We start from the raw sequence: 26,190 nt of genomic DNA, 5'->3' as shown, positions 1-26,190 counted from the left end.
AGCTAGAGGACGACTGTAGAAGGGCCCATTGTAGAACGCTGGAAAGTTGTACTCCCTACTCTTGTCTCTGCACCTCTCTTTAAAGAGTCAGGGCAAAGAAAAAGAACATTGAACCACTTTCCAACAGTCCGCATGGACAAAGCAGATAATAGCTAGAGAGAGGTCAGATATGGTGCACGAATAAAAGCAAACATCCTTTAAAGTATGAGTGGTCCTTGCAGGTGCTCTAAGGTAGAGGTTTCAAACACACTGGCTCATTCTGCTCTGCATCACTCCACAGTGCAACTCAACCAGATTAAAATGCAATTGGGAAATATTTAACAAAATAAAGAAAAATAGCACATGATGTTAATTAATATGTAGTTTGCTGAGTCTGCAAGGATTATCACATACATTTTAGCAGTCCCTGTTTCTATGTTAGCTTGACACCTTTGATTTAAGGTACAGTTATGAAGGCAGGGAGCCTTAGGATTGGAGCTAGAAAGGACTTTGGAGATCATTTAGATCAAAGATTCTCATCTCTTTTGGCGTGTGTTCAGCTTTGGAAGTCTGCAAAGCCTTCTCAGAATGATGTTTTTAGATGCAGAAAAAAATACAAAGGATCACAAAGGAAATCAATTATGTTTAAATACAATTACCAAAATAGTAAAAAAAAAAGTTGACAGATTTCAGGTTAAGAACCAAATACCCTCAGCTTGACAGATGAAGAAACTGAGACCTAGAGAATTAAGAAACTTCTCCAAGCAATGAATAAATAGGAAAGGTGGGATTGATTATACTCAGGTCATTTAACTCCCAAAACAGTACTGTTTGCACTACAAGATATTGACTGTTCCAAGGCTAGAAACAAAGAGCAAGGATGGGTTGCGTGTTAGGGGATTGTTAGGCGGTGGCCAGCTTCTTCTGGACGCTGGATTCTACAGTGTGTTGGTTGAGGGCAAGGAGGCCTTATAGGAATGATGAGCAGAGGAGATTGTATTCCTCCCTGGTCCTGGTTCTAACCCTGATTCACACTCCATTTTCAATCCTCTTCTTGTAGGGTCTCATGACAAAGGTTAGGTAACCGAGCCTGTGCCAAAGGGCTGCTGTATTTTGGGTTATTTTTTTTTTTCTATTTTTTTCCCTATTTTTCCTTTGCTAAAGCAGGCTATAGGTTGTTTTGCCCAGCCAGCAGAAGCAGTCAATGGCCTAAAATTTTTGTTTTTTAAATTCAATTTTATTTTTAGCTTCATTCTCCCCCTTCTACCTTCCCCTCCCCTCTGTTGAGAAACCAAGAAAAACAAAACTTGTAACAAACATGTATAGTCAAGGAAAACAAATCAGTCCTGTCCAAAAAAACAAAACAAAACAAAAGTACAGTACCTAGCATGCCCTCTGAGTCAATCACCTCTCTCTATCAAGGTGGGTAGCATTATTTCATCATGAGTCCTATGGAATTGTGGTTTGTCCTTACGTTGATCAGGTCTGTTTTAAAGAGTTTAAGTAGGAGGTGCATTTTCCCCTTTCAAACCAATTCCTCATCAATGTGTGTCAAAATGTAGTTACCTCTCCCTCCTTGGAAGTATTCAAAGGCTTTATTACAGTCTAATTTAAGCAGACAGAGATGTTATAATGGGAATTTCTTTTTTATATAAGTTGGATGAGACGAACCCTGAGGTTCCATCCAGATCTTAAATACTGACATTCTGATTCTGTGTTAACAAGAAACTTTCCTTGAATATCACAGTGCCTAGCACATAGTAGGACTTTAATAAATGTTTGTTGATTTACTGATTATCCTAAGAAACCTATTATGCTTAAAGCTTAAGGTAGTCAGTTCTCTGATGTTTCAATGAATCACCATAATTATACAAATGATTTTCCAGGTGTTTAGAATTATTGAATATTTAGCACAGATTTGTACCTTTTTTAAGATAAAAGTTATCAGGGTGGCCAGGTAGCACAGCGAGTAAGAGCACCGGCCTCAGTGTTGGGATGACCTGGGGATCGAATCTGGGCTCAGACACTTAGCACCCACCCAGAAACACCTGGCCATGCAACCTTAAGCAAGTTACTTAACCCCAATTGCTTAAAAGAAAAAAAAGATAAAAGTTATTTTTACCAGTTTTTAAAATTGACTTTGTCCTTTCTTGCTTCACAGCATGAAAATCAAATTATTCATAGAGATCTGAAGGCAGAAAATGTATTTTATACAAGCAATACCTGTGTGAAAGTGGGTGATTTTGGATTCAGCACAGTAAGCAAAAAAGGTGAAACTCTAAACACTTTCTGTGGGTCTCCTCCATATGCTGCCCCAGAGCTCTTCAGGGATGAAAATTATGTCGGCACTTATGTGGACATCTGGGCCTTAGGAGTCCTCTTATATTTTATGGTGACTGGCACCATGCCATTTCGAGCAGAGACAGTGGTCAAACTGAAGAAGTGTATTCTCGATGGGACATACAGCATACCCCCTCATGTCTCCAACCCCTGTCAAAGGCTGATCCGTGGGGTTCTGCAGCCAATACCCACAGAAAGGTATGGCATTGACTACATCATGAACAATGAATGGATGCAAGGGGTGCTACACCCCACTCCCTTGGAACCCTTCCAACTGGATCCCAAATATTTATCAGAAAAACACACGCTTAAGGAAGAAGAGAATGAGGTCAAAAACACCTTAGAAAATCTGGGTATTACTGAAGAGCATATTAGAAATAACCAGGGGAGAGATTCCCGCAGTTCAATCACTGGAGTCTACCGTATCATTTTGCACAGAGTCCAAAGAAGAAGGGCTTTAGAGAATGTCCCAATAGTGACCCTGCCAGACCCCAAGGAAGGAGACTCAAAGAAAGCATCCCGTGTCTATCGGGGCATACGACACACATCCAAATTTTGTTCAATTTTGTAAATTGCATTAGACTGCCAATGAATTTAAACATTGTTTTTGGATTTGTTTTTAAACAAATTTAAGCAATTTGGGTTATGAAAATTTTCTAATTTTAAATAAACTCAAATAGGAATTTTGTAATCTATTTTTCTTTCAAACTGACAAGGCAATAAATCTCAATTTTTCTGGCTTGCTTCGTTTGGGGGTTTCTTAAGAATGAAGTATATGTTATATGTCAAATATTTATTACTCAGTTTACTTAAGTAGTAGAAATGACTAACCAGAATCACAATCCTAACTTCTCTTGAGGAATAATGCCCCCAAGAAAAAGTTCCTGCTGGGTTATCTAAAACAGGCAATACAGGTAAAAACCCAGCAAAATGTCATATTGTTCACGTAATACAATTTGCCAAGCCCTGGTTGATACTTCAAGCAGCAACGGTTATTGGTTTCCATCACTAATGCTGTTAGTTTTCATACAGGAAATGTTATAATTGGCTATAACATGTTTCAATTTAGCCTTTCCTAGTTCTGCCTGGTTTTGTGCATGGCCTTCAGTATTTCTTTGCTTACTGTGTTGTGTGGTTTAGTGTGAAAGTGAATTACCCAATTCATTTTTTCTCAACATTGGCTTCAATAACTAAGATGGCCTATTTAGAAATTTCCAGCTGTGTAAACAAAGATTTCTTGGCTGGTGCAAAAGCATATAATTTAAATGATACTGTCTATCTCTAACTTTAAATGGTTCCTTTGCTTAAATTCCAGGCAGTTCTGAGTAGGGAGCTCTCTGTTCTCCAAACTAATTTTCTTCTCAATACTCAAACCTAAACCCAAGGGCTGGAACTCTCCCACACTTAAACTCAGATGTAGGGTTCAGGTGGAATGTGCCAATTCATGGTTCCTACTTTGAGATTAAAACCACTCTTAGTCATGGTTTTGCATGTTTAAAAGGTCTTTTCCAAATCAAATTTTAAAATTTCACTCCCTAACTCCAACATTTGTCTTAATAGGGAAGAGATATACCTCCCTTTCTAACCAAATATGCCTTAAGTTTGCCCTAAGAAGCTGAACACTTGAGTGATCTGGGTCAGAAATAGTGAACAAATTAAGGTTAAAACAGGCCTGTTCCCTAAGGGGTGGGGAAAGAGAAACCCAAGAAAATTCACTGTCCTATCAAGTTTGGGGAATTTTTTTTTTTTAAACAATTGGGGTTAAGTAACTTGCTCAAGGTTACATGGACAGTTATTTCTGGGTGTGGTGCTAAGTATCTGAGCCTGGATTCGATCCCCAGGTCATCCCGACACTGGGGCTGGTGCTCTTACTCGATGAGCCACCTGGCTGCCCATAAGTTAGGGGAATTTTCACGGTGAAAAAATCTCAACAGAATACCAGATACCTCAAAAACAGAACCCAAATGTCCCAATTAAGCTAAATCCTAACATAATATTTAGTCAAATGCATATCTCCTGCTTTGACTCTAAGAGATTTAGTCCCTTAGAAACAGTAAAACAGTTTTGTGTCACTTGAACTTTGGCCTTTTCAGGAATGAAGCCTGAAGATAAAAAGATGTTGGGTTTGGAAAGTTCAATCATGGTGTGATTATTGGAAACATTCCAGTTTGATACTGCCCTAAAATCTTTTTTTCCCCCATAATGGATTTACTTTTCAGCTAAGAAAAATAAGAAGGAAGCAAAAGGCCCAAAGAAATATTAAGAATTTTTAGAGGGAATCACTTGTTCTAGCTAAACTTGCATTTCAAGAAGACAAAGGCCATCAAACTCAAATATGTACCTATTTTTATTTTTTTTTAAAGCAATCGGGGTTAAGTAACTTGCTCAAGGTTACACAGCCAGTTATTTCTGGGCGTGGTGCTGAGTATCTGAGCCCGGATTTGATCCAGGTCATCCTGACACTGGAGGCGGTGCTCTTACTTGCTGTGCTACCTGGCTGTCCCTATGTACCTATTTTTAAAAGAGCTTATTAGAATATTATAAAAAAAATCAGCTAAATTAAAGTACTGGATCATTTAACTCAATAGTGAGAAAATCTCTTTCCCCTGATTCACACTTTTCATTGGACTCAACCTTCCTTCCCCTCTCTAGTTCCTTTACTTCCCTGCTTTTCCTTTTTATTGTAGTCTAGAACCCTGCCTTAGCTGGTACACTCCTCTTCATCCTATATTTCTTCTCAGTCTCCATTCTCCACATCCCTTAAAATGCTGTGGTGCTGGTTCCTCCTTGTCCTCTGCCACTTTCCCTCTCCTTCTTCCTCTAAGCTCAGATTTATCCCCTTCCTGGCAACCTCTCCTTTAAGACTCCTGCTGTCTATACCACCTTGTCCTGATTCTTGTCAGTCATCTATAGAATTGTTCTTTTTTCTTAAGATCTTATTTTCTCCTACTCTATGCATCCCTTCTCTCCAGTCACCAAGAAAGGGGTGAACTCAGGGGCGGCCAGGTGGCTCAGCGAGTAAGAGCACCGGCTCCAGTGTCAGGATGACCTGGGATCAAATCCAGGCTCAGATACTTAGCACCACACCCAGAAATAACTGGCTGAGTAACCTTGAGCAAGTTACTTAACCCCAATTGCTTAAAAAAAAAAGGGGGGGTGAACTGTCAAAACCAATTTAACTCTGCTCTCAGTCTCAGATCCCTCCAGTTGCCCCATTTGCCGCTTTGATCATTTCCTGCCCTCTAAACTGGCTTTCTCCCCATGGGGTAAGGTCTGTCCTTTCCTTAAAAACAAAATTCCTTGACTTTGTCAACCTTCCAAGCTATGTTGTTTCTTCCTCCTTTTCACTGCCAAACTCCTATACTCAGCCTCCACTTTATCCCCTCACTCCTTGAGATCTGGCTTGACCCTTCTAGGCTACTAATTACTCTCTCCAAAGGTGACCTATAATCCCTTAATCATTCAATGTGATGACAGCTTTTGACACTTTAACAACCACCACCATCCATGGCTCTTGTCTTTTTGGCACAGTGCTGGGAACACCGTAGGTGAATAGCTCTCTTCTGGTTCTTCAGCCTGTATGACAAATGCCCCGCCCCCTCTCTTCTCCCCCTCCCCCATTTCCTTCACTGAATCACCATCCATTTTCCAGCCATCTCAAACTCCTCTCTAATTTACTCTATCCTATCTTCCTGATTTGTATCCTTGTTTTCCAATATCTTCCAAAAATATTCTTCCTAATACAGGGACCAAGCCACTAAATAAGTTCAGCTACTGAGACTTGCCTTTAAAATAAAAACATTATCTATTGCCTGGTATTTAAGGTGCTCCACACTCTAGTTTCAACTCACCCTTTCAGTGTCAATTCATAGCTCCATTTTACATATTCTTACATTCTAGTTAAATTAGACATATGGCCGTTCCCCAAACATGAACTTCTACCTGTCTCCTCAGGTCTTCTTCCACTAGTGGTCGGGAGTTGTGAATATGTACTCTTCTCCTCCTTCTTGCCTTTCCGGGTTTCCTACTTTCTTTCTTCAAATCTTTCAATGATGCCATCCTTTCTTTCTTTGCACTTTCCCCCTTCTCAAACTATTTTGTGTAGTTATGCTTATCTCTGCACAGCTTGTATTTTCTAGCAGACTACATAAGCTCCGTGGAGGTTGGGGTGTTTCTTTTTTTTACATCCAGCACCCTTAACAAATCCCTACTACCCCCCCCCCCCCCCGTAGTTTGTTGTGAGTCGTTTTTAAGTCGTGTTCCACTTAATGACCCCATTTTGTGTTTTCCTCAGCAAAGATACTGTAGTGGTTTGCCATTGAGGAAAACAGGGTTAAGTGAGTTGCCCAGAGTCACACAGCTACTAAGTGTCTGAGGACAGATTTGAACTCAGGAAGATGAGTCTTCCCAATTCCAAGTCTGGTGCTCTATCCACTATGCCAACCTAGATGCCCTAACCACATGCAACAGAACTACAATTTCAATCCATATCAAGACTCCTGAGTAAAATCAACAAGTTCTCCACGCTATTTCCCCCTCAAAAACTGGAAACTTTTTTTTTTTAGCTTTTTGGAGGGGGGAGGGCGGGGCAATTGGGGTTATAAGTGACTTGCCCAAGCTAGTGTTAAATGTCTGAAGTGGGATTTGAACTCAGGTCCTCCTGACTCCAGGGCTGGTGCTCTATTCACTGAGCCACCTAGCTGCCCCCAACATTTTGTTAATTATGTTCTCATAGCTTCTTGCACAATGATGGTAGAAGATATTCGTTTTTTTATTAAAATGAAATTACCTGGTACTGTGAGATGGGTTGCACTTCCCTTAAACTCCCATATGGAACCAAAGAATCCCACAACAAACTTTAAAAATCAACCTAAATCCAACTTCTAGAAGCAATTCACAGTAAGAAAGTTAAACAAAATCATTCCCCAAAATAAGGACCAAAGCAGGACATAGGGGGTAATTTGTTTGATTATGAGCATAAGATTTCAAACACTAAATTTGGTCTCGTGCCTTAAAATGACTTCTCTTTCCATGGTCCTTCTCTGAAAAGTCATTTGCTATCTGCACTTCTCATTAAGTGACCTTCTGTTGCCTAATGGCCACTTGTTTTGATATAAGTCACAAGCAGCAAACCAGAGATGAAAGGTTTCAAATAAATGTTTCAAAATGGGCTTTTTAAAAATCTGCTTCTGAGGTCAGCCTAGTTATACTTTAAATAGAGATGAAATTTATTCTGAGGACTAAGTCAAAACAAGCCCAAATACAGTAAATGCAACAGAATTAGCCCTTAAGGAATCAAGTATGAGGAAACTGGAGCTCAGAGAGATCAAGAGATTTGTGGAATGCAAGTATCTGCATTAAAGGAATTAAAATGATTGCTGCAAGACCAAAAATTAACAACTTACCAATTCAAATCAGAAACCATAGAATTGCTGTTATTTAGACATGTAGCTGCTCAGTCTACCTAAATTACTTGATGCATATTAACTGAAGTTTATTATAACTGATATTTACTCACTTCACTAACTAGTTTCTTAGGTAAAAATTTTTTTTTAAGGTAGGGCAATTGGGGTTGATTTGCCCAAGGTCACATGGGTAGTTTTGTGTTAAGTGTCTGAAGTCGCATTTGAACTCAGGTTCTCCTGACTCCAGCCCTATTCACTGTGCCCCACCTAGCTGCCTCCCCTTAAGTAAATTTTTAAAGACGTTTTTTGTTGCTTTAAATAAAATGATGTCTGGGTAATAAGTATGATTAACACATGACCAGATGAGAATTCTCATTTCTCAAAAGAAAAAGGATGATTCTTAGTATATTATTTCATGGTAGAATTAAAAGACCTTCATATGTTTGAAATTTCTCTTAAAACTTTATTTCAAAGTTATTCACCTCATCCTTAATGAAGTGTATAGAGTTAATATTCTGTGCCAGTGGTATAATAGGTCTGTCCATTGCCGGCAATGAACTTTCATTCACCCAATTCTCTTGGCACCCAGAAGTTAAATTATTCTTTTCAGAACATTTCTAACCCCCAATACTTGCAAAAGCACTGCATGCACCATTTTCCCATCAATCTTTAAATCAGAACTTACATCATTAATCTACATCAGGTGTTAAAATGAAGTCATTTTAACTTGCTTTTGACTGTACAAATCAAAAAAAGAAAAGCTACTAGTTAATATTAGACAAGAATAATTTACAAACACATTACGCATTACCTTGTAATCTGAAACATTACATTTCATGTCGTTTGTGTGCAAGTTTGTAATAGATAACTGAAACTTCACAGAATTTAATAAAATAAAGTATTAAAAATTAGTTCTGTACATTAGTTCCAACTACCTCTGTATTTTTGTAACCTAATAAGGCTCATGTTGTAGTTCAGCACCAAGCGGGCCTACATAACTGTCCAATAAGTCTTTTTCTTCATTCTGACATATTGTTCATTCTATGACATTTTTCCTTTGTGGGATACATAGTTTTCTAAGTGAAAGTCTGAAAGAAAGCTTCACAAATTGGATTGCATGACAGTGATGGAGAATTCTAAATTCTCTTTTTTTCAAGGACCAGGAAAAAACTCAGGTCACATCAACAATTTTACTTTTGACAAAAATCATCAAGTATTTAGATTGTCAGTTTCTGAAGTTAAGTCTGCAATACTGAAGAGTAACTCGAGTAATGTTTAAAATTGCTACCTTCTCTCCTTCTATTCAAGTTAACAATGAGGGTCACGCTTATAGAAGGTACTTTTCTAGAAACCTGCATGCCCCAAGTTAAAATACAATACAAAGAACTGTAACAGCATAAGCCACCTTATAGATCTCAAGCACTATTCAAAATCAATGACCAAAGCCGGCACAGAGACAAGAACTGCTCCTACCAGAGGGTGCCACATGTCACAGAGGTCCTCTCCAGAAGGAGCTTGTTCAAGATCAACTATTCTTTAGTTCACAAAGGCCATTATCCTGACTTCCAGTCACTGGTGGGGCCCAATTCAAATAGAGCAATAGTATTGCTTCCCTAAAACTGCCATTTTCTACCTTAGTGAAATACTTATAAAATTTAGAAAAGGGACACTTCTGGTTTTGCCATTGTCATAGGGCTTATGTAAACCATATTTTAAAAAGCTCTCAAGTTTTATTTCAAAAACTGAAGGCGCTATTAGGAGTCTTGCTTAACGCTATTTAAAAATATTTATATATTAAAAAATTGTAGGTTGTCTAGTGATATCTCCATTTTCTTCTGCCAGATCTGCATGTGATTCATATGACCACATCAAAAGCTGAACGCCATGCTTACAAATAGTTGAAGAGGTATGAAGGTTTACAGAGCCCTTAACATCATTCCAAATACATTCATGCTATTTTAGTGTTATGTTATCACAACAGGAAGCATGTCAGCAAAATGAACTAAACAAAGACTTTCAGAAGTACACAATAGTTTCCAGGCTCCAAGTAAGACACATCAAAATTTAGGCAATATGTAATCCCTTTAAGTTTTTCCCAGATGTCCCATTCTTCCCTTCCCCACATTCCCCCACCCTCTCCCCACGCAGGAGTCTTCCACCTCACAGAGGTAACTCAGTGCTCTCCATTACTAATGGTAGCTGCTTCAGGTTCTGCCGTTGTTGCAGGGAGCCTTGGTACTTTCTTAGCAGGGCTAGGAATATGCTTTTAAAAAGGAAAAAGAAAAATTAGCTTTTACAAACACATCTGAAAGCAAGATAACCTAGCAAATGCTTTAGCTTTCAGATCCTAATTTTGCAGGTTTTACATATACCTACGCTTTGTTTGTATTCCAATACCAACTCTCTCTTTTAAAACAGAAAAAGCTACTATGCCTTATGATTCTGGTTTCTCAGTACTTCAAGTGCTTTGTCCTGGATATTTGCACTATTTTTTCTGTAACTATAGGAGTTCTGGATTGTGGCTATAACATTTCTGGAACTTTTTCTTTTGAAGTTTCTTTCAGGAAGAGATTGTGGTTGCTATCTATCTCCACTTTGCCCTGTCATTTTAATAAAACTGGGTATTTTTCATTTATGATTTCTTGAAATATAGTATACAGGCTTAAAAAAAGGGAAGAAACAAAGCACACTAAAGTTTAATGGATCAGGCCCAGGACTTACTTAGAAAAAGAGACCATGAGTTTAATCTCATAGAAAAGAGCCCCAAGCGCTCACTTAGATAGACCTCAGATTCTGTCTTTTCCTTATTCCCAGATAGCTTAGATTTGAGAAATTATTTTGGGGGTCATAAAAGAGAGAAGCTAAATCCTAGCCAGGGGTGGGGAACCTGCTGCCTTAAGGCCATATGTGGCCCTCTAGGTCCTAAGTGCAACCTTCTGACTAAATGCAAACTTCATAGAACAAATTCCCTTAATAAAAGCATCTGTTCTGTAAAACTTGGACCCAGTCAAAAGGACACACTTAAGGACCTAGAGAGCCACATGTGGCCACACGGGGCTGCAGATTCCCCATTCCTGACCTATGGTCTAGAGGAAGAAGGACAAATATCACTTATGAGCTCCTTATCTTTTTCCCCTTTCCCTTATGACCATCCCAGAGGCATTCATTCCTCAGGGTAGTGGCAATAATCCTTACCTCAGCTGCTGTGCTTGAATGTACAAGTCCAGCCCCTGCATCCAGAGTGCCATCATTTGGAGCGGGACGACGGGCATAAGTCCTTCGGTGCTTTTCATCCACTCTAACTAAGTACCAAGTTCCTTCAAAAAGAGCATCCACTGAACCTTGGGGAATGTAGTTAACTACCAAAGAGGACACAAAATGAGAAATATTAATAGAAATCATTTTACTTGGTGATTCTTGATCTTAAATAGTACTATCATGTAGCTGCTCTCAGTTACTTCTTATCAATTAGCTGATTTTCAGATAAATTAGAAAAGCACATTCTGGTGAGCTGTTTTTTTTTTTTAATGGAAAAACTGTAACACAAAAAATCTTAATTTTTTTTTTGCTTTTTTGGCAAGGCAATTGGTGTTAAGTGACTTGCCCAAAGTCACATGGCTAGTAAGTGTGTCAAGTGTCTGAGGCCAGATTTGAACTGAGGTTCTCCTGACTCCGGGGCCAGTGCTCTATTCACTGCACCACCTAGCCACCCCAAATGTAACACAAAAATCTTTACCCAAATGATGAGTTTCTTCTCGGAGCTTCATGTTCTCAGCAAAGACATCTGGTGCAACACAGGTTCTTGAGTCAAGCCTTGTTTTCAGATCACATAAACTCGTTGTTATTTTATCCAGGGCAGATCCTGCCACAAAAATTTATTACCATTAATAAGTCACTCAACAAGAATTAATCCCTGGCCTACTTTTTAAGTTTTGGCCAAAATTTTCCACTCATTACCTCACACATTCCTAAAGTGCCTTTGTGGCAAATGAATCTATTCAAATTAGTTGTACATACACATACACATGACAAATCTTTTGCATAAGTCAGGTAACTCATTCTCAAAGTCAAACAAAATATTTTTGGAGTTTATTTGCACCATGAGAGCCTACCATTAATGCAGAGTTAAGAGATTACTATAGTTAAGGATGGCCAATCAGCAGCCCTACTTGGTTTCCACTTCTGGGAACACTGGGCTTTGCCCTTCTCCCCCATAATCTGATCACATGACATCTCACCACCAAGCTGACTGACTCAGTTTTTGATACTCAGCACCTTTCAACACCCTCAGCTGCCTCGGACTTGCACTGAGTAATAAAAATTTGTAAAAAAGATCAACAAAAATAGAAAAAAGGGTGTTAGGAGAGGTTCTGTGATTCCAGCAGCAGCCTCTTGCCTAGACCAGACTAAATAAAAACTCTGCTTTATCCTGATACACACAATACCAATACCATCCGCTGCTTCAGCAAATAGTTAAGTGGACAAGTGTTTTTCCAAACTAAGTGACCCTTACACACAGCAGGAGAAAAATTTTTTTTTTGGAGGGAGAAAGGTAAGGCAATTGGGGTTAAGTCACTTGCCCAAAGTCACACAGCTAGTTTTTGTGTTGTGTCTGAGGCCGCATTTGAACTCAGGTCCTCCTGACTCCAGGGCCGGTACTCTATTCACTGAGCAACCTAGCCACCCCAGCAGGAGAAATTTTTAAAAATGAATTAAACAGTTACCAGGAGTGGCATCTTGTGTAACTTTAAGAGAATATAATGTAGCAGCAAAACCGGACCCATAGGAAAAGACTCCAATCCTCTGCCCTGCCAACTGCTGAGGTGTGAACCTATAAGGATGAAAGAAAACTGTTAGCAAAATCACACAATTGTCCCCAAATCCAGGTAAGTGTGAATAAAAACTATGGGCTAAAATGCTCACATCCATAAATTTATGGATTGAATTTAATGTTGTAATATCAGGGTAAACAAATTGGAAATGAAGTTTTCCAGTTCTGGCTCCTGAAAATCTAAATACTCGGTGCCACAAAGATAAGTAAGACTAAGAAAATTATACTCTCAAATTCAGTTATATTATTGTCTGGCAAGCTACCATGCTCAATAAAGGCCAAGAATGGATGAGTCAGAAAAGCAGGTATGGGGTGTTACCTGTATATGATCACAAGTGTTTCAGAATGTATCACAGTTTAAGACTACGTTGAATTCAATCCTTTATTGTGCCAAAATTAAAGTAACACAGACAGCTGGATGAGTCTGACTTGTTCTTTTTTAACATCTTGCCTGTACTTCAGTTTCTTCTTACTCTGATAGTCTATTTTCCAGATGTCACTCACACCAATCTTTATGCCTTCTAATTAACCACCATTTAATTAGAGGAACATTTTTTTTTCCCAAATGAAAAAATTCACGCAGTTTCAACTTTGAAAATTAGGTAAGAAATTATAATTCTTAATCAAATCAATCTAAATTCCCCTCAAGCTCCTAAGGACAAGATCACTCTTATTATTACATGTACTGATAATTTTTTTACTCCATGACATACAATTTCATTATCCAACACAGTCACTTTAGCTCACTGCTTCTATGCCCAAGAATTTACAAAAACTACAACTAAGTTGTTCAGTAGCCATATTCAGATTTCAGACAATAAAATGTCTAAAGATAGGAGTGGGAAATATATGTGGCTTTTCTGAGGACAACAAAAAAGCAAGGGTATATGGTCTTTTAACATAACTGGTCATCCTGGATTTAGCCATAAATACAATTTTTAAAACTAGAATTTATGCTTACTGTGCGAGGACAGAGGCAAGGGAGCCATAAACTGAAGGTGTATACATGTTTCCATTCTGATTGGATACAAGCAAAGATGCTTTGGTTTTCTGATTAAAGAGATCGGCACTGGCCTTCATAAATGCCTTTTCCACATCTCTATCAAAGTAGGTATCTTCGAGTTTAACATCCCTATAAAAAAAAGCAAAGTTTAGAAACAAATGCAGTTATATTGAAATAACAAAGTCTCAGAAGAAATATCTAACTAAAACTCATTAAACTTAGCTTTTCTCCCCTTTTAACTCAATCAACAAAGGATTTATTGGAATGTATGCTATGTTCCATCAATGTAGTTGATGCTATTGGAGTTTAGGTTCAGTCAGGGAGGTAAGTCACATGAAACAACTAGAGAATAAATGATTAATTGTGTGGTACCAGCTACACATATAATTGGAGTTCAGCAGCACCAACAATGAAACCAACATGATCTGGAAAACTCAGAAATGCTTGTGTTGGCAAGTGAGATATGAGATGTGCCTCAAACCATGGGTAGAACCTAGGGTGAGTGAAGAAAGCGCTCCAAGCAGAAAGGATAGCTTGAACAAAAGGCAAAGTGTATATCAGGGAATAGCTGGGAACTGAAATTGGGTGGAAAGTTAGACCATGGAAGGCTTTAAGGCTGGGTAGAAGAGGTTAGAACTTAAGTAGAAGCAAAAGAGAGAGTCACTTTGGGTTTCTGATCATGAAAAAATCATAATGAAAACTGTAAAGGCTCAATCTGGCATTGGTGCACCGGATGAAGTGAAGGGGATGGGGGCCACATCTGGAAGACAACTGTAGCTGCCAGCTGAAATGGAGTAGAAGGGGCATATGTGCCAACAAATGACATGAGGACAGATCACAACATCTGGACCTCAGTTTCTCCAAAGGGAGCAGGTTTTGGCAGCTCTCTGTCTTTTGTAGGTCTATCATCCTATGACTCCCTCTTAGATAGGGTACTACCAAAGATGACACAGAGTTCTAAAAGAATAGGTTGGAAGGACAGTAATACTACTGACAAACAGGGTACTTGAGAAACCAAGTCAGTTTTTGTTTGAGAGAATGGAGGAGGTGTAAGTAAAGGACTGGAGATTCTTTGGGGATATGATGAAATCTGAGACAACCTCAGAATATTCAAATCAAGATGCTGGACACATAGGATTCAAGTCCAGTGAGAAGTCAAGGCTAAAAGTACTGATCTGGGAGTCATTTACAAAAGCAATAGAAGAGCAGAAAAGTAAGAAAAAAAGTCTTGAGGATTACATGATATCTTGACAGGTATAAGTGATGAAGGAGACACAAAGAAATATCTGAGAGGTAGGAAACCAAAAAAAAAGAGAGAGATAAATAGATGAGAAAGTTCTCCACTTCCCCAAAAGATAATGGGTGTCCTCTCAAATTCAGAGAGGATTTGAGGACATGCCATAAGCTCTAACAAGAAATCATTACTAGCCACTTAAGAAAGAATTTTCATTGAATAGTTAAACCAAAATGGATTAAAATGAGGTTAAGAAAATAAATCAAAGGAGAAGCTGAACAAGTTGTGATACATGAAAATAAGAGTATTATACCACAAGAAATGATAAATATGAACACAAAATATATGGTAAGATATACAAAATGATACAGAGAAAAGGAAGCAGAAGTAGAAACCGAATACTGAGCATATTCTGAAGCTATAAATGCTCAAATGAAAAAGGAAAAAAAGTAATAACTCATCTTACCCAAAGGCTTCCAAGCCACTGTATGTACCACTTTTGTCTCTGTTTTGGTCACTGAGGAAGTCATTCAGCAACAGCCGAGCTAGAGACTTCTGAACCAGTTTACAGTATGGTGAATGGAAAATCATGAAGCCAAAGTCATTCAAGGTAAAATCTCTATCATTTCCTTCTGAAAAACAGAAATGGTGCAAGAAAAGTATGAAATTGAGATGTCACTAATTCTTAGATTTTGACTAATATGGCAGGCACTCGATCACAGCAAAAGAGAAAACAGCAGTAATCAGCAACATTATGAAATATTTATCTTAGGATTTAGATGCGCCTAATTAGAGGGGCTCATTAAACGCCAGGCCTCTAAAAGCATGTGAAGAATAAAATGCGTCATGATTTCTATCATGTTGCTCAATGCCCAATAAGTGCTTTTCCTACATACTATAAAAAGTATTCAGTCTTATCATGGTACCTACTGCTGCTCCACTGAAATCAAACAATGATAAAAAAAACCCCACATATCCCTCTTAAATTACTCAAAGTCAAAAAAGTGGGAAGTGTCTCATGCAATGCTCTACATTATTAAAGAACATCTGATTCTAGAAATGCAGATAGTATGCTATCATTTTAGATATTCATGCATTTTCTGGTCCCCAAATCATGTTTACTGTTGCATCACAACAGACAGACAAGCCCAATAAGAATGAAACATACCTTTCTGCCATTTGGCACGAATCTTATTTCGGTAGACGGCATAGCAGTGATCTAATGCACTAAGGTAGCACTGTATAGACAGTTTACCATCAACTACAGGATATTCAGACAGCATATCAGGCTTATAAAAGTCATAGGCATGTTGCATGTGTGTCCCACGAAGTCCTAAGATACAAGTAAAATGACATTTGCTTCTGCTTCTCATAAATGTTTTAATATTTATGTTTTAAGAGAGTCTAACAACAAAAGCCTTTCTTTAATCAGCTGGACAATGCTGGCACTGCCCCGCACCCTTAGCACATATATGAATCTTGATACAAACCCTATGGGGTGTATCCCAAGAATTAGATGAAATATTTAATTTATTTACTCATAAGATGAAAATCTGTCTCACTTGAAATAAGTCAAGTCAGCAAACATTTATTAATCTTCTACTACATGTCAGGTACTATATTAAGTACTGAACACCTAACTGAAAGGTAACATCAAGGAGAATCCAGTCTTCATTTAGCACAGTTCTTAGTGCATAGTAAGCATTTAATAAATGCTTTTCTATTCATTTGAAAGAAACCAGTCATCATAACCATTAACATTTATGCACAAAAGCATCACAACTTAAACACTCACAAGTATGCAAATATGCTTCAGCTTCTAACCACTACGAAAGTTAAGGTTCCCATCCCTCCTCCAATAGACTCACCTCGTTCTAAAATTAAAGGCGCATTTGGGCCAATTAACATAGCCACAGCTCCAGCTCCACCTGTTGGTCTTGCATTTCCTGTGGCATATACAGCAATATCTCCAGCAACTACCAGAGCATAACGTCCTGTGATATATAATTTTTAAAAGTTAATTTCAAAGATGATCAGTATCACAAAGCTACATGCATCTCAACCCATTTACTCTCTACCTTACGAAAATAAGTTTCCTAAAGAAGTTGTGAAAGGAACAAAAAATTTCGCTGCTAAAACTTTTAAATTATCATTTTGTCCACATGAATAAAGATAATTTACATAAGCCATATGGGCTAAAAGCTGGTAGTAATTATTCTTAATATACCAAAACAATAAGGGATAAAAAAAAAATCTCACAGGCAGCTTTTCTATAAAAAGGTAGCAATGACAATTTGCCAAATACAAAGAGTTTTTCTAGGTAAGGGACATGTAACATACCATCCCAGGAACTAGATTCAATCCAGTTAACAGCATTGAAGACTGCAGCAGTGCCTCCATAGCACGCATTGGTTGTGTCGATTCCTTCTATATCTGTATTTCCCGATTCTTCAAATAGTTGCATTAAATTTGTCTTCACTGACTTGGATTTATCGATGATTGTCTCTGTTCCAACTTCTAGCCTTCCAATACAATCATAGGAAAGATTGTTTCTCTCCATGAGATTCTGTACCACAGTCAAGCACAACGAGTTGATATCCTCTCTATCTGTACAGAAACCCATTTTGGCCTGGCCCAAACCAATGGTATACTTTCCAGCATCAACGCCATCATACTTTTCCAACTCTACTTGATCTACATATTGTGAAGGAAAATAGATCTCCAGGGCAACGATTCCCACATCTTTTGGCCAACAGGCTTCGGCATTCAAAGGGAGGGACCCAGGCATGGTGAAAGAGCTTAAAAAGGGGAAAAAAAATAACAGTCTGATTTCAGTAACTTGTAGCCTAATTTCCAAATAAATATATAAATCTGAGAAACTAACATTTTAATCATTTTTAAAACTGTTTAATCAGTAATTTTCATTCAATTTATTTTAAATACTCTGTGTAGGAAGCAACTGTTTATGTGAAAAATTATATCAGAACAAATCCTATCCACAAAGGCTACTTATAAATCTGGGGGATCCTTGGAATTACATTCCTAAAAGTTGTCTAGAAGAATTTCTTAAAACCATAAAGAAAGGAAGGGATCACCAAGACCTCTTACAGTAGATCAATGATCAATTTATTCCCAATCATAAAATGAAGTGTAGCTATGTTAAAATAAGAGTTCAGTCCTATTCTATACAAGAGGAGTCTGTTTCTATTGTTTATCGTTAATAATGACAGCACAAGTTCATGCTAGATCAAAACAACTCACATTTTATGGATCTTTAAAGTCTAGTAATAAGCACTGTTTTGAGGATGAGTTAATTAACTGACTGTTCTAAGTAAGACCTCACTGTTGGTGATCAAAATTCTCTTCACCAGAGCTAAAAATATCATTAGGAATTTAAAAAAAAAACACATCTTATAGGATATCTCACAACATCGAAGTAAAAAAAAACCGATCTCTTACACCTTCTCTACCTATATTAACACTGCAAAACCCTGAAATATCGTCTGAATTTAAAACTAAAGTTATAGGCAAAGTAATATCCAACATTATTCTAATTCTTTCAAAACTATCCATTACAAAAAAAAAAAAAGTTAATTGATGGGGCGGCTGGCTAGGTGGCACAGTGAATAGAGCACCAGGGCTGGAGGACCTGAATTCAAATCCGGCCTCAAACACTTAATACTTAATAGCCGTGTGACCTTGGGCAAGTCACTTAACACCAATTGCTCTGCCCTCCCCCCTCCAAAAAGCAAAAAAAAACCCCCACTATCCATTAATGTTAAATAATATGTCAATTCTTCATTAACCAGGATATTCAATGAACAAGAAAATTCTATTCCCCAATGGCAAATGGAAGTTTACTGTAACACAGAAATTGGCTATTTACCATCATTCTGCCAGATTTTTACTTGGTTGCAGAACTTCATGCCACATTGGTGCCATACTCTTCCAGTCACTCCAGACTTAACTGGGTTTTTTACAGTATAATTTTGAGAAGGCCATTTAAGGCTTATAAACCTCAGTCTCTTCATTTATAATATGAAAGAGTAGGTTCTAAGGTCCTAGCCAGCATTACAGTACTACGTGTCCACCAGCAGCAGCACATTGCTGGGTGCCTGCTGCCCAGGTAACAGAATGCCAGTCCAGTATGGACAGAGGTTGCTCTTTGGTTCCTCCTGTATCGTGCTTGTCTTTTGAAAACCTATAGCATTAATTGTGTGTCCCACTATAATCTACTATTTAATCATATTGTCCCTTGTATCAGTTAGTTCTTCCTGTGTATATGCAGTCTCTTTTCAGCTAGATGAACTTCTGGAAAGCTGTGAAACCAAGTACTCTCTTTGCACCTAAGCATAATACTGATGCAGAGGTCCTACAATGCACTCTCAGTGGGATTTCACCACTGTGTGGGCTAGCCATTTCCACTACTGGATGGTTTTAATGATAAAGACAGATTTTTTAAGTGAGTAGAAATCAGTCTTCCTAACTTTCAATGTAATCCTGCCCTGTAAGCAAACACAAATTAAGTTTTCTCCCTCTTCTATACTTTAGCCCTTTAAAACAACTATTCATTCCTTTTTATTTCTTTTCACACCATTTCCAAGTCAACTCCTTCTGCTTTTCCTATGACATGCTGCATATTTCCTATGCATATGTCCTGCATAAGGACCCTCATAATCATCCTCCGTGGGATGTGTGCTAGTGTGAAAATGCCTTTCTAAACTTTGGTACTCAAAGTCCTGGATAAGACACTCAAAATGTATATGGTGAATGCAGAACACAGTGTCTTCCTTGTTTTCAATACTTACCTTTTAAAAAATAAAGTTAAGGAGTTACATGACTCTTTCTGGTCTGGAACAGGTCAATCTTGGACCACACAGAATAAATGAAGATGCAGATCTACCTTGTCTCAGACTTTCAATCTTAAGAGAGTGGCACTGAGAGGTTTAGTGAATGGGTCAGTTCATGGTCACTCAGCTTAAACTCAGGTCTTCATGATTTCAGGCTGGTCCACTAACTATTATACTACATTATCTCTCTAAACTATGGTTAATGAGCTAAAATAATTCTTTTAAAAAAAATATAAACACACATTCTCCACTTCCTGTGTGTAAGTGTTAATAACTAGCATTTTTATAGTGTATACTATGGACTGTACTAAGAGCTTTACAAATATTATCTCATTTGATCCCCACAATAAACATCTAAGATACATCCTACTATTATCCTCATTGTATAGTGGAGAAAATGGGGCAAACACAGGTTAAATGACTTGCCCATGGTCATACAACTAGTGTCTAAGGCTAGATTTGAACTTGGGTATTCCTGAAAACAGGAACAGCACTCTATTCACTATACCATGTAGCTGCCTAGTAAAAGTGACTTATTTAATGACTGAAATTTCATCTTGGAACTAAAATAATTTGATTCCACCATTCCCCTGTTAGTTTTGTGCCATCATATGCAAATGTGGAAGAAACATCTCTTATGTTAGAAACCCCTATCTTCAAGCTGCTGACAATTTATGCATACAATAGCCTAGCTAAGTACAGACCCTATGTATAATGTAGTGCTAGAGAACCAACCCTACCCACCTTTCAGGCAGTGATAGATACTCTTCAGTATGACTGAGTAATCAACTACAAATCTGAACTACCTAGCTGAAAACTTCATAGAAAAAGTATGAAATTCTACAGCTTGAGGTTTTAACAAGTGTTTTGCTTGCAACAACCACGTTATACAACTTCAAACTATTTATTCCAATTATTTGATGAAAATGGCAAGTGAAATTTCCTTGAGGAAGCAAAATTTTAGTTGGGTCTAAAGGCTCAATGAAATTATCTGCTAAAGTGGGTGACAAATAACTATTAAGTTGGGCAAATAAATCTATTGCACCTCTCTCCTCTTGCATGCACAATGTGGTTTAAACAGGTATCTTTTACTTTAACCAGGAAAAGGAATGTTTGTTGAGTTCAAAGAAAACACAATTATGAAACCAGCCAAGAGGAGGAACTAAGGATTACTTAGTTCTGGCTTACGCAGTTTAAAACAAAACAAAAACAAATGCAAACAAACTTTTCCAATAACAGCAAAACCAAATGGGTATACGGCAAAAAATGCCCAAAAGGAAGAGGAAGAGGTTGATCATTTCTTAGGCTTCTATTCCAGAATTAATGATTTATTTAAGAGAATATTTTCTGTCCTGCTCAATGCATGAATGACAAGGCTTTCTATGGTAACTTCTTTGAATGAAATACTGCTATAGTCTAATTTTTTTATCTCCTTATCCCCAACCCCTCTGATACTAAACAACCGGTTTCACCAAATAAACTCTGATGCAGTGAAAGTGTCATCAAGAACAGGCCCTAACTGGTTTGACCAACCTTTATATACCTTCTACTCCAAGTAAAATAGTCTATTCACTGTTGCCAACAGTTTCTTCTTCCCCTGGCACCTTTGGTTCAGTTTCTTCTACCTGGATGTTCTCCACTTTCCTCTACAAACCCTGTAAGATTTTCAGGCATTATACTCTTCCCCTAAATGAAAGTCTTCTATCCCACCACAATTTCACATTCCTCTGAACTGTAACACCTCCCATCTCTCTCACCATATTGTAATTACATACTGTCTTATGTCTTGCATTGGGCAGGGAAATCACTAGTACATTCTAGAAAGAATTCCACTTTCCAAAGCTTAACACTGTGATATTTAAAAAGTTAGCACTCAGCAAGCCAGAAGCCTCAGTTAACTAAAATCAAGGGTTCCAGATTTTAGAACTACTGCAGTAAAACTCTGGTTATTACAGAAAATCCAAAGATATTGGCATGAATTTAGAGCTGGAGATATCAGCTACAAGGTCATTCAATCCATCCCCCTCACAAGTGACTTGTTCATGGTCACATAAGAGGGTAAGTGGCAGAGCCAGGATTTGAGCTAAAGTCCTGACACCAAATCCATCATTCTATGTACCATAAAAGTAGTATACAGTTTTTGCCTGGGAATTTACTTTGGGAAGAACTCGGTTCACTATGACATTTAAGGCAGTCCATTGTTCATGGAGTTTCAAATAACCAAGAACCTGTTACAAGAAACAAACATGGAGTAGTACAAATCAAATGCAAAATAAATGTAAGGTGTTTGGCAAACCTTAAAACACCACATACACTAGCAAACAGGGGTTAAGTGACTTGCCCAAGGTCACACAGATAGTAATCATCTGAGGCTGGATGTGAACTCAGGTTTTCCTGAATCTAGACACAGTACTCTTCACTGTGCCATGTAGCTGCCTAGATAAAGTGATATTTTTAATGCTTGAAATTTCATCTTGGAGCTAAATAACTTTATTACATTTTCCCCAGTCAGTTTTGTGCCATCACATGCAAATGTGACAGGCACATGGCTTCCTGTTGTTATTACTGTAAACTTATCAAGCATGGGCAAGACATGTTGATTCAATCATATTTTGTTTAATAGGAAGTTACCTTGTATGTCATACAAAATTACCAGCTGTCAAATTAAACTATTTTAAAATATGCTTAAATATACTAGATGTTAAGCCCATACTTAAACTTGATTTTTATCTTCGGTAATCTGTAAAGTACTTAATAATCTCATTCTCTCTCTACAGTATAATTCAGAATAAAATGTCCAACTGACCAACATTTATTCAGTTACAGAAAATTATTTCACTGTTATCTAGGATTCTAGACACACACACACACACACACACATATATATATATATATACACACCAGAGAACAGAGTCTGTCTAGAAGTTAGGTCCTACTTCCCAAAGGGCATCGATCCTCTTCTCACACCATGAAAGAGGCAGTCAAGACAAATGGACTCCATGTCACAAAATGCAGTCCACTCCTCTTTCCTCCACCCCTTGTTGTCCCTAAAATTCATTCCTCTTTCCTGATATCAATAAATCCACCTCCCTTCCTGTGGTCAGAAGTAGCTTGTACCAGTTTTTAAAAAGAAATAAAAGGTTTCTGGAGTCAACCCTAAGCAGTGCTTTGTACTACCTAACTATGAGAAAATCCACACACAGACAACAAACATAGTTCATGATTGTTGAGTGTATAAACCTGGTTCAGGAACAGGAAAAACTTAGGGAATCAGGTAGAACTGCTGGCATAATGCATATTTTAATCAGGCAAAAACTCTGGGCCATGAATTTTTTAGGTTAGCTCAATATTTTTAAGAGTGTCATGGAATTTCAGAGTTGGAAGGAAATTCAAGTCATATGGCATAGGTCATATCTTAATCATGAATCAGGAAACAAGCAGTCCTATCCAGCCTACTGTAGACCTCCAGCAATATGGAATTTACTACTTTCAAAGGAAGCCTACTTCATTTTCAAACAATTCTTTTTTTTCTCATTGTGAATTACTATCTACCTCTTTGTAACTTTTACCTATCCTACTTGCCAAAAACCAAGTCTAATTCTTTCATATGGCAACCCTTTAAAAACTTAAAGCCAGAGCTCTGGTTCCCCTTTTCCTTTGCCTGTCATAACCGACTGTAGGTTAAAGAAGGGCACATCTTGTGAAGTAGGGTCACAAGAACAAGATTACTAATGAAAGCAATATAGTATAATAGAAAGAGACCTAGATATGTAATCAGCACACCTGAGTTCTAGTCCAGGGTTGTTTTTTTTAAACTAGGTCTGAGATTTTGGACTAAATAGCTTTATTTTGCCTAATGAGAGAGATGGAGATAGCAGAATGATTTAGGAGACATAGATGCTAGTCTAGTGCTAGTAATACTGTACAAGTCCCTTAATCTTTCAAGACTTCACCTATAAAATGAGCTATTTCAAAATGAGGTCTGTTCTACCTCTGAAAGTATGCAGAAGTCATCTATAGCTGTGGTAAAAAGGTCAAATGAGAAAGAACTGGCTGAAAAGATTATAAAGGAGTAGTAGAGACAGTCTCTGTTAACTTATGGTATCTCTATGTATGGTCGCAGAAGTTCCCTCCTTGGGGATATCCTCTCTTCCCTATCTAAGGTTCTTCCTTCTGATGGCCACTGCCTGGATCAGCACTCCACAGAGTGTCTGGACATTGTAGGAGCTTAATAAATGCTGATGGATTTACTGGATTGATCTCCAAGCACACTCCTCTTATAGGACTGCTATCCTCCTCCCACTTCCTCACCCAGAGGACAGCAACTGTAAGCAAAAGCTCAGAAGAGGCAGAATAATGTTCTTTTGGAACTCAGATGAAACTTAATTCAGTTCTTGGTAAACAAAGACTATTATCTGCATCTATGAAGTTCAAAACAAAGCTCATGTGGATCAAGCCTTTGGACTTAGTTTTATTGTTAGTAATTGTATAAAATCCTTAGAAATACACTCAGGGACAGAAACAAAGAAGCCTGGGAGAGGTTGTGAGACTGCTTTTCACACTGGATCAAGAAACAGAGAAACTTTAGTTTGAGGCAAAAGATAAAAGTGGAAAGGGAAGCAAGTAAAAAGAAAAGGAGTGGAAGGGGAGGCAGCTAGAGCAATATTACCAAATGATGCCACATGACCTTCCTCTACCCCAGGCTATAAGAACCCCAGTAGGATCTTAAGAGCTACAGGAATCCCTAGTCTAGATACTTGCTTAATTTTTACTAGGGAGAAGGAAATCCCAGTTCCTGTATATGTGGATTTATTTTTTTGGTAAGGCAAAATTACATTTTTAATCTCAGGAACCCCTAAAAGAAGACTTCTGGACTATGACTAGAGAAAGAATAATAGTATACTATTTTAGGGGTAGAAAGCATTCATTTTTATCATTTATTCATTTTTATCAAACATTCATTGGTGGTATCAGGGATAATTCCCCAATTAATGAGATCAGGGCATATCTGTCTCCTCCCCACTTTCTATTTCCCCCCCCAAATTTACTACTGTAAACCCCTTAATACTCTTCCTTAGACACCCAGCTCTTTCAAAAAACCATAGGGCCTTTTCTTTTCACATGCCCCTGCTGGGACCACAGCCAATTTATAGGACTTGCAGCATCATGAAAGACTATCTTAAAGAATAAGAACAATGTAAAAGCTACATGATTTTTTTTTAGTGTTTTCAGCAACTCTTTTTTTTTTTTTGCCTTTTGGAGGGCAATTGGGGTTAAGTAACTTGCCCAAGGTTATACGGCTAGTATTTTTGTGTGGGTGTTAAGTGTCTGAGGCCAGAACTGGATTCGGGTCCTCCTGACTCTGGGGATGGCACTTTACTCACTGCGCCACCTAGTCACCCCAACAACTCTCTTCTTAATAAACTGTTTACAACAAAAGGCTGTGATCTTATATCATGAGGTTTTTAACTTATAGCTTCACTGAAAAGAATTCTAAAAAAATTTCCCAGGCAGCTAGGTGGCACAGTGAATACAGCACTGGCCCTGGAGTCAGAAGAACCTGAGTTCAAATCCGGCCTCAGACACTTAACACTAGCCATGTGACCTTGGGCAAGTCACTTAACCCCAATTGTCCTGCCATCCCCCCTCCAAAAAGCAACACCCCCCCACAAAAACAAACAAAAAAATTCTCCATATTAATTAGTGGTATGATTTTATAAGTAGCGATTTTGGCAAAGCATAAAATTTTAGTTATATCAAATTCCACTCATTTATTGAACTTTGGTTTATAAATTCTAATATGTAACGGTACTGGGAGGAACAGTTCTAACAAGAGGATACTAACATCAAAGTCACCAAGGACCATCTTTTATCACAGAAACCAACAACTTTAATTAAAAAGGTGCATAATCACAGGATAATGTGCAAAGTTCCCATCATCTAAAACAATGCCTTCCAAGCAGTGAAATCTGAGTATACCAGTGCATTTCAAAGAATACTATAAGCATAAAGGGTTTTCCAAGAAGCTTCAATTCCTCCCCACCATGCCAAGTTAGCTCTCTTGAGCTCATATGCCCTGTATCATCCTGACAACCTATGTTTCTCTTACCCTATCCCTTTTATAGCAAGGTAGATAAGAGTGCAGGGCTTTTTAAATCTGGCCTCAGACACTTACTTGCTGTGTGACTGTATCAGCAATGCCATATTCACAATGCCTATAGAGATTACAAATATGCTGATATAATTATCCATCACAAAATACGTCAGGTTTGCCATTTGGGGAAATAAACTAGAAAATTTATTAAGATACCAAAAGACTGAGTCCCAAAACCAGAAAGTGAAAGCCATCAGAGTAGTTATGACATTGGCACAGGTAGATAAAGTAGAAAGCACCCACATTTTCAAGCCTTTAAAACAGAACAGGCTACCTCAGGCAAAGGTCCTCCTCTCCCCACTCACAGCAACCACCCAGCGTCCTGGAAGAGCACTCCCAGCAGCTCTGGCCCCTGGCAGTGCTCAGCCGGAGTCCTAACTCAAAAAAAAAAAAA

The 26,190-nt window shown here is 38.0% G+C and overlaps 2 protein-coding genes across 6 annotated transcripts in view; one reads left to right on the top strand and one right to left on the bottom strand.

Moving 5' to 3' along the window:
- NIM1K (NIM1 serine/threonine protein kinase) overlaps window positions 1–2,890 on the top strand; it is a 96,809-nt gene extending 93,919 nt beyond the window's left edge. For both annotated transcript variants that reach the window (XM_069095341.1, XM_069095342.1), the window contains one exon: window positions 2,141–2,890. In XM_069095341.1, coding sequence (XP_068951442.1) covers window positions 2,141–2,890 — 750 coding nt within the window. The remainder of the gene's footprint in view (window positions 1–2,140) is intronic.
- A 5,272-nt stretch (window positions 2,891–8,162) lies between these two features.
- Window positions 8,163–26,190, bottom strand: part of HMGCS1 (3-hydroxy-3-methylglutaryl-CoA synthase 1) — a 161,043-nt gene continuing 143,015 nt past the window's right edge. For all 4 annotated transcript variants that reach the window (XM_069095338.1, XM_069095339.1, XM_069095340.1 and 1 more), the window contains 9 exons: window positions 17,133–17,590; window positions 16,661–16,786; window positions 15,961–16,125; window positions 15,259–15,424; window positions 13,517–13,687; window positions 12,449–12,555; window positions 11,461–11,586; window positions 10,920–11,083; window positions 8,163–9,987 (listed from right to left, as the gene is read on the bottom strand). In XM_069095338.1, coding sequence (XP_068951439.1) covers window positions 9,898–9,987; window positions 10,920–11,083; window positions 11,461–11,586; window positions 12,449–12,555; window positions 13,517–13,687; window positions 15,259–15,424; window positions 15,961–16,125; window positions 16,661–16,786; window positions 17,133–17,580 — 1,563 coding nt within the window. In that variant the 5' untranslated portion in view covers window positions 17,581–17,590 and the 3' untranslated portion in view covers window positions 8,163–9,897. The remainder of the gene's footprint in view (window positions 9,988–10,919; window positions 11,084–11,460; window positions 11,587–12,448; window positions 12,556–13,516; window positions 13,688–15,258; window positions 15,425–15,960; window positions 16,126–16,660; window positions 16,787–17,132; window positions 17,591–26,190) is intronic.

Source organism: Petaurus breviceps, unplaced genomic scaffold, assembly GCF_028583685.1.
Source record: "Petaurus breviceps papuanus isolate PSGF00001 unplaced genomic scaffold, PetGlider_PUasm1.0 226, whole genome shotgun sequence".
Classification (NCBI taxonomy): domain Eukaryota; kingdom Metazoa; phylum Chordata; class Mammalia; order Diprotodontia; family Petauridae; genus Petaurus; species Petaurus breviceps.
This window is presented reverse-complemented; position numbering and strand designations above follow the sequence as displayed.